This window comes from Mustela putorius, unplaced genomic scaffold, assembly GCF_011764305.1.
Source record: "Mustela putorius furo isolate JIRA1106 unplaced genomic scaffold, ASM1176430v1.1 tig00000095_pilon_pilon_pilon, whole genome shotgun sequence".
Classification (NCBI taxonomy): domain Eukaryota; kingdom Metazoa; phylum Chordata; class Mammalia; order Carnivora; family Mustelidae; genus Mustela; species Mustela putorius.
In genome coordinates this window covers 34,746,369-34,755,498 of record NW_025421280.1, presented here as the reverse complement: position 1 = coordinate 34,755,498, position 9,130 = coordinate 34,746,369, and the positions used below count along the sequence as shown (strand labels likewise).

The window sequence follows — 9,130 nt, the reverse complement described above, 5'->3', positions numbered from 1 at the left end:
CATCACTAGTGTTTCCACAATAGAATGCAGAAAGCATTTTAAACACTACATATTTTATTTTAAATACTACATATTTTAGAACCTATAAAAATATATATATTGCCAACACATACTCACAAAACATTTGCTTAGGGAAAAAAATTGCTTAGGATTGTGGTAAGTTAAACTTTGCCAATTAAGAGATGCTTTCAAGTCAATAAGGGTATTGGCAAGAACCATGAAGACAATCAGGAACGACTAGGCTTCGGGAAACTGCCTCCTGGAAAGGGGAGTGGTACTTGACGAATGATAACCTTCTCTGATTGTGAGCATCTTCATCAGCCCTGGACTGTGAGCTCTAATCCTGGAACACAGGAGAGGCAGGAAAAGGAAAGGACAAATGCATTACACCCTGTCAGGTAATTAGCAAGCCGGCAGTTTCCCGCCTTCTGCTGCGGGAGTAGAATGAAGAGAGAACAATCTGGGAGCACCTGGTGGCTCAGTCGGTTAAATATCTGACTTTGGGTCCCGTCATGATGTCAGGGTCCTGGGATTGATCACCGCATGGGGCTCAAGGCTCAGCAGGCAGTCTGCGTCTCCTTCTCCCTCTGCCCCTCCCCCCACTTGAGCACGCGCGCTCTCTCTCTCTCTCTCTCTTTCCAATAAATAAAATATTTAAAAAGGAAAGAGAGAGAATAATTTGGCTAATGAGGAGCTTTGGAAATGAGGCCTCTAGGGACAGGAAAAAAATGTAAATAGGCTCCCTGTCCCCTATCAACACAATCTTGCACCTACCAGACCAGGGAGGAAGACATCACTTCTTAGAGAATTTTCTTGTCCAGAAACTCCACACAAGACCATCTCCTTGAACTTCTCAAAGGCCAACTTGTCTTCAACATCTACATCCTGGAAAGAAACTCAACTCCTGGGGCCTTCTGTGGGACCATCCTGGAGATACAGAAATCCCCTGTAAGTTCTGGAGAAAAGGGGCCATTTACTATTATTATTATTATTCCCATGTAGGGGTAGTCCTAGGTTAAGTAGGAAGGCTAAAGCAGTGGTTCTCAAAATGTTGTCCCCAGACTAGCAGCCAGGACTGGGTTCATATATCTACAACATGGACAGTCACAGGGAACCCCACTCTTGGTTTAATGCTTTGCTGTCACAGTCTTGAAGTTTTTGAACTAGGGGGTCCTACATTTTCATTTTGCCCCAGGACCTGAAAATGGTGCAGCTGGTTTCACCTGAAGTATGCTCACCTGGGGAGTTCTTTGAAATACACTTTCTCAGTCCTCACCTAGATATGCTGAAATCTGGGGAGGTGCCCAGCAACCAGTTTTTAAGAAACCCTTCAGGTGAGTCTGATGCATGGTCAGATTGGAATAGTTGTCTAAAGGCACTCCAAAGAAGGTCCTGAGTCAGTCTCATAAAGGCACTCCCGATTTTTCACTAACTACTTGGCGTATTTCCAAGTCCTCGGACTCTGGATTCACAATTGCTGCTGTCTCTGCTGACACCTTTTCCTCACCTGAAGATGCCAGGCTGCTCCAGTGCACCACTTTCTCTCCCTGGTAGAATAGGAGGGGACCTTTCTGCTCTCTCCCCACATTTCTAGTTTTAAATCCAATCCTTTGAGGAAGGCACTGAAATTCAAGGGAAGGAGGCCAGTCTCCCCAGTCTACTTGCCACTTAAGAGTTGTAGTAGAATTTTCAAAACGGTCTTCTTCCCTCATAACTCAGGGGTGTTGCCCCATAGTTGTTCTCTCTCCTCCTCCTGCTGCTCCTTTATCTTCCTGTCCCTTTCCCCTACACCCTCCAATACATGCCATTCAAAGGGAGGAATCATGTCAGGATCTTCTCAAGTTCCAGTGATAGTAATATAAATAATATGAGCAAACAAGTATGAGACACTCATAATAATATGAGACACTCAGACATGTACTTTGCTTTTTCCTTCTTATGTGCATTCCTGGAATGTTGATACTATATTCTCATTTCTATTATGCACATAAAAAATTAAAGCTCTGTATGCCTGTGTGGCTCACTTGGTTAAGCATCTGCCTTTGGTTCAGGTTATGATCCCAGGGTCCTGGAATCGAGTCCTGCGTCATTCTCCCTGCTTAGCAGGGAGCCTGCTTCTCCCCATGCTTGTGCTTTCTCTCTGTCTCTCTGGCAAATAAATAAATAAAATCCTTTTTAAAAAATATTTATTTATTTATTTGACAGATCACAAGTAGGCAGAGAGAGAAAGGGGGGAAGCAGGCTCCCTGCTGAGCAGAGAACCCGAAGTGGGGCTCAATCCCAGGACCCTGAGATCATGACCTGAGTTGAAGGCAGGGGCTTAACCCACTGAGCCACCCAAGCACCCCAATAAATAAAATCTTAAAAGAAAGAAAGAAAGAAACAGGGGTGCCTGGGTGGCTCAGTTAAGTGCCTTTGGCTCAGGTCATGATCCCAGAGTCCTGGGATCCAGCCCCACATCGGGCTCCCTGCTCATCGGGAAGCCTGCTTCTCCCTCTCTCACTGCTTATGTTCCCTCTCTCACTGTGTCTCTCTGTCAAATAAATAAAATAAAAAAAGAAAGAAACACCCTAACAAAACCTCAAGCATGTTTATGGGTTTCCTAAATTGGCTTTGATTGGATTGAATCCAGATGGGCTCATTCTACACCGTGCTTTAGAAACTTCCACAGCAATGGTTTTCAAAGTGTGGTTCCCGGCCCTCCACCCAACTGTATCAGCATCACCTGGTAACTCATTAGAAATGTGAATACTAGGGCTCCACCCCACACCTAGTCAGCTGGAAATTCTTGGGTAGGGAAGAGAGATCTGTGTGGGTTTTTTTTCATTGAAATATAGTCAGCCTACAATATTACATTGGTTTAAAGTGTATGACGCAGCGATTTGACAATTATATATGTTAAAAAATGCTCACACCATGTAAGTGTAGTCACTGTCTCCCACTGTGCAAAGTTATTACAGTATTATTGACTATATTCCCTATGCTGTACTCCTCATCCTCATGATTTATTTCTCTTATAAATGGAAGCTCATACTTCTTCATCTCCTTTGCCTATTTTTATTTTTTTAATTTAGAGAAAGAGTGCCTAGGAGTGTGGGGAGGAACAGAGGGAGAGAGAGAATCTCAAGCCGACTCCCTGCTGAGTGCAGAGTCTGACTCAGGCTCAATCCCAGGATCCTGAGATCATAACCTGAGCCAAAACCAAGAGCCGGATGCTTAGTCGACTGTGCCACCCAGGCACTCCTCCCCTTTGCCTATTTCATCCATCTGCCCCTGGCTTTGTGTTCCCTAAGAACACCCGTGAAGTGTGAGAAATGAGGGGCAACTGATCTCTCAAAGCACCATGAAGGACAGGAGCATAATGAACTAAATCAGATAAAAGTTTCTTCAACGTTTTGTATTAATTAACTTATTTTTCTAACCATAGAAAATATACATGACATAAAAGGTACCGTTTTAACCATTTTTCAGTGTCCAGTTCAGTAGTATTAAGTACATTCGCAACGTTGTACAGCATCCCCGTCATCCATTTCCAAAAATTCTTTTAACTTGCAAAACTGAAACTGTCCCCCATAAACACTAACTCTCTATCCCCCTCTGCCAGCTCCATCACCCATCATCCCACTTTCTGTCTCTATAAATGTGACTCCTCTGGGGACCTCACAGAAGTGGAATCATACAATATTTATCTTTTTCTTTTAAAGATTTTTATTTATTTATTTGACAGAGAGCTACACAGAGAGAGATAACAAGTAGGCACAGACAGGCAGAGAGAGAGGGAGAAGCAGGATCTCTGCTGAGCAGGGAACCCCATGTGGGACTCGATCCCAGAACCCTGGGATCATGACCTGAGCCACAGGCAGCCGCCTAACCAACTGAGCCACCCAGGTGCCCCCGGTATTTATCTTTCTGAGACTGGCTTATTTCACTTAACATAATGTCCTCAAAGTTCATCCATGTTGTAGCAGGTGTCGGAATGTCGTTCCTTTCCAACCCTGAATAATATTTAATATTCCATTGTATGGATATGCCACATTTTGTTTATCCATTCATCATTGGACTGTTGGGTTGCTCCCACATTTTGGCCATTGTGAATAATGCTCCTATGAGCATGGATGAACAAATATATCTTCGAGACCCTAATCTCAATGCTTTCAAGTATATTCTCAGATTAGGAATTGCTAAATCATATGGCAATTCTACTTTTTAATATTTTTTATGAAACCCTTCAACATTTTAACACAGAGGAATTATAAATACTCTTTTGCACATTTTTAAGTTTCCCAAATGTATAACCTCCGTTCATGTTTCTGCAATAGTCGCTGTTGAAAAAGGTAACAGTCTGTGTGTCAGGAAATCAAAGGGAAAGGGAATATCCTAAACCAAGTTCAACATTTTCTTCTCCATAAAGACTACTACATTGCGTCTTGGCCTTTTGGCTAAGATCAAGTGTAAAAATTACTATAACCACTATACTGTTCTTTATAAAAATAACAACAATAGCAATAATTATAGCCAATATTTCTGGAGTATTCTTATGTCCCTAGCACTGAGACCTTTTCTTGTTTAATGCATAGAGCATCTTACTCATTTGAAGGACATAAATGTCCTTTGAACTTTTGTCAGCTTCTCTCTTCATGAACTGTCCTGCCACCCTTGCTTCATAAACCATCCTGCAGACTGTGATCCTGTCCAGTGGCCTGGATGTTAGCACTGGCTGGTTCAACCATTCTCTCCCAAACTTAGGCCAGTCTGAGGGCAGAAGAAAAAATGCTCACTTACCCACTCTGGTCTCTCAAGACTCTGCACATTCCATCCTCCCTGTACTTCTGTTATGAATATGGATCCTTCCTAAGAGAGTTTGGTTCTGATTAGAGCAGGAAATGATACAGGTTTGTCAGTAATGACAAAACAGCATACCAGCTCCTAGAATTACTCACTCTTGAAGATTTCTTGACTCAGCGGTGAGGTGGAGTGTCGCTTTTACGAGGTGGCAGCTGCTGGGAGTACATCATCCCATCTGTAATTATTACAGGGGCCAGATAATGAAGGGACTTGAATGCCATTGAGGACTTGGTGGTTTCATGGATTTCAGAATGTCACTGAAGAATCCTGCAAGGTTGTGCTAGACCTCTGCTGGCCCTAGGGGGAAGATTGCTCTGTAAAGATGCACAAAATCAAATGCACTCAAGAGTACTTGGAAGGTAGGGAATAATTACAAAACCATTGCTATTTGGACATATCCTAGAGAATGGCTACTCAGAAAAAAATCCGTCAAAAGAAATATGCTATAGGGGCACCTATTGGTACATGGAACCCTTGATCATGGGTTTGCGAATTTGAGCCCCACTGGAGTAGAGATTACTTCAAACTAAAATCTTTTTTTAAAAAAAAGAATATAGGGGTGCCTGGGTGGCTCAGTGGGTTAAAGCCTCTGCTTTTGGCTCTGGTCATGATGCCAGGGTCCTGGGATCGAGCCCCGCATTGGGCTTTCTGCTCAGCAGGGAGCTTGCTTCCCCCCCAACCCCGCCACCTTACCTCTCTGCCTACTTGTGATCTCTGTCTGCCAAATAAATAAAATCTTAAAAAAAAAAAAAGAATATACTAGGGGCATCTGGGTGGCTCAGTGGATTAAGCCTCTGTCTTCAGCTCAGGTCATGATCTCAGGGTCCTGGGATTGAGCTCCACATTGGGCTCTCTGCTCAGCAGGGAGCCTGCTTCTCCCTCTCCCACTCTCCCTGCTGTGTTCCCTCTCTTGCTCTGTCTCTCTTGGTCAAATAAATAAATAAAATCTTTTAAAAATTTTAAAAATAAAATCAAATCACTCTTCCTCAGATTCTGGACATGACCCATGTATCTGGCTCTAAGCTTACTAGCAGAAAGAAGATGAAGGAAAGAAAAGAAAAAAGGAAGGAAGAGAGGGAGGGAGAGAAGGGAAGAGAAAAAGAAATATGATTATTAGAGAAAATAATCAGTTGCTCATAAAAAGAATTAGCTATTCTTTTTTTTTTAAGATTTTATTTATTATTTATTCAACAGACAGAGATCACAAGTAGGCAGAGAGGCAGGCAGAGAGAAGGGAAGCAGGCTTGCTGCAGAGCAGAGAACCCAATGTGTGGCTCGATCCCAGGACCCCGGGATCATGACCTGAGCTGAAGGCAGAGGCTTTACCCCACTGAGCCACCCAGGTGCCCATTAGCTATTCTTGTTTTAAGGAACAGACAAGAATTTTCCCTCTCGATGTGACATTTCCTCAATAGACACAACAGACAGACTTATTCAGCCTTTTCTTAGAATGTCGTTTATTGTCACTGTAGGCTTGTGATGACAAATCACGAGTCCTGCAAAAGCAATTCTTTTGAAACAGACAGGTCCCGACAGAAGGATCTGATGTAATTATAAAATTCAGGATATTTAAAGGAATGGATTAATAGTGTTATTCCTCACATGGAGGCAGTAGAGAATGTCAGAGTTTAATTTCCAGGATTACCTGAGATTGGCAATTATGAGCAGACCCAGTTCAGAGTTAACTACACAGTTAAGATTTTCTGAGAAAGTAAAGTTGTCTAACAAGGTTTAATTGTTTGAAGAAACCATTAGAGTTTAGCGCTAGATCTTAAACTGGCATGCAGGCATGATAGTTCCTTAAAAAAATAATAAAACAGCACTTATTCTCATTCTTAATTTTAGAATTAGAAAAATGGGTGATACATAGAAGTCATTCAAAATTTCCTTGGTGAGGGAAGAAAGGATAAAGGAACCTGATGAGAAGAATTGTTTAAATATTACAAGATTTTTAAAAATTTTTTATTATTTATCTGACAGAGAGAGAGAGAGAGATCACAAGTAGGCAGAGAGGCAGGCAGAGGGGGGGGGGGAAGCTGGCTCCCTGCTGAGCAGAGAGCCCAATGTGGGGCTCGATGTGGGGCTCGATCCCAGGACCCTGGGATCATGACCCGAGCTAAAGGCAGAGGCTTTAACCCAATGAGCCACCCAGGTGCCTCTAAATATTAAAATATTTTAAAGCAATAGATAAAAGACTTCTCTCCAACAAGGGATGCCTGTGTGTCTGTTTCACTGTCACTAACTCAGCAGACACGTCAGCCATATGGAATCAGAAAACCAGACAGAAGTATCAGAATTCTTCCTCACCGGACTTTCCGAGGATCCAGAACTGCAGCCCCTTCTCTTCGGGCTGTTCCTCTCCATGTACCTGATCACTGTGTTTGGGAACCTGCTCATCATCCTGGCGGTCAGCTCTGACCCGCACCTCCACACGCCCATGTACTTCTTCCTCTCCAACCTGTCCTCTGTTGACATCTGTTTAACCTCCACTATAGTCCCCAAGATGCTGCTGAACATCCAGACGGAGAGCAAAGCCATCACCTACGCAGGCTGCCTCACTCAGCTGTATTTTTTCATGGTTTTTCTATGTATGGACAATTTACTGCTAACTGTGATGGCTTATGACCGCTATGTGGCCATCTGCCGTCCTCTGTATTACGCGGTCATCATGAACCTCCGCCTCTGTGGCCTGCTGATTCTTCTCTCCTTGCTCATGAGCATTGGAAATGCCCTGCTCCACAGTCTGATGGTCTTGCCACTGTCCTTCTGCACAGACTTGCGAATCCCCCACTTCTTCTGTGAGCTTGCTCAGATCCTCAAGCTTGCCTGTTCTGACACTCTTACCAATAACATTCTGGTGTATTTCATGACCAACCTGTTGGGGGTTGGTCCCATCTCAGGGATAATTTTCTCTTACACTCGAATTGTCTCCTCCATCCTGAGAATCCCATCAACTGGTGGGAAGTTCAAAGCTTTTTCCACCTGTGGGTCTCACCTGTCTGTTGTTTTCTTATTCTATGGGACTAGTGTTGGAGTCTACCTTAGTTCTGCAGCTTCGGTCTCCTCCAGGAGGAGAGCAGTGGCCTCAGTGATGTACACGGTAATTACGCCCATGATGAACCCCTTCATCTACAGCCTGAGGAACAGGGACATGAAGGGAGCCTTGAGGAAACTCATCTCTGCGACACCTTCCTTTTCATGATTCTGTCATCTGGCTTGGGTATAGGTTTCTGGAAGGACTAAAAGGGAATGAAATACTGCGTATGCTAGAAATTCTGACTTCCCCCTAATTGAATTTTAACAAACTGGTTAATCATGACTTTCAGGTCAGATTTTGTATTAAGTCCTACAGTCCCATGTTTTAGTGCCTGCCATTTATTAACTAACTTAACTCTCTGAGTTCACATCAACATCTATAAAATGGGCTGAGTAATATTACATTTGATTATTAAATCAATGCTATCATGTTTGAAGCTACATTTCTTTCTTTTTTAAAATTTTTTTAAAAGATTTTATTTATTTACTTGAGAGAGCAAGAGAGTGAGCGAGAGAGCATGGGCAGGGAGAGAGTCAGAGGGAGAAGCAATGCAGGACTCATCCCAGGACTCCAGGATCATGACCTGAGCTGAAGGCAGTCGCTCAACCAACTGAGCCACCCAAGCGCCCCGAAGCTAAATTTCCTTACTAAGCAGGCTTTATGGAGGAAACTGTTTTTAAGCAGAACTTACTTTCTGGGGTGTATTCTGTGTGCCCTCTGAGAGTGGCGTGGGAAGGAAATTTGTACAGATGGAAGGCTGGCTTTTGTCTCTATGGAAAACTATTTGGTGTTTGTCCACAGTTCCCGGCACAGAACTCCTGGGACTCTCCTGATTGATAAGAGTGTCCTGGGCATGCTAATGAGACAAGTCACTGTTCTGGGACACCTAGATAGCCCGGTTGCCAGAAAGACCAAGAAGTGGTTAGAAGATTGGGACTTTCAGCTCCAACCTCCATCCTCCAGGTGTTGGAGGTTGAACTAATCTACCAATGACCAAGGATTCAATCAACCCAACCTATGTAATGAAACCTACAAAAAAAAACCCACCAAAAAACTAAAAGGACAGAGTTCAGAGAGCTTTCGGGTTGGTGGACAAGAACACACCCATGTTCTAGGAGGGTAGAACACCCCAGGCTGCCCAGGGACGGCAGCTCGGGACCCTTCTGGACATGGCCCTACATATCTTTATCTGGCTATTCATTCTCATCCTTTGTCAAGAAAAAAAAAAGAGTCAGTAATCTAGTAAGT

At 43.4% G+C, this 9,130-nt stretch overlaps 1 protein-coding gene across 1 annotated transcript; it reads left to right on the top strand.

Moving 5' to 3' along the window:
• The first annotated feature begins 7,108 nt into the window (after positions 1–7,108).
• Positions 7,109–8,047, top strand: LOC101690067 (olfactory receptor 7G3-like). Its single transcript, XM_004771768.1, has one exon. The coding sequence runs from the start codon at positions 7,109–7,111 to the stop codon at positions 8,045–8,047; it is 939 nt and encodes a 312-aa protein (XP_004771825.1).
• Positions 8,048–9,130: the final 1,083 nt, after the last annotated feature.

What these genes read in the sequence shown, in the direction of transcription:
- LOC101690067 (XM_004771768.1), top strand. Translation starts at nt 7,109, where the DNA reads ATGGAATCAGAAAACCAGACAGAAGTATCAGAATTCTTCCTCACCGGA.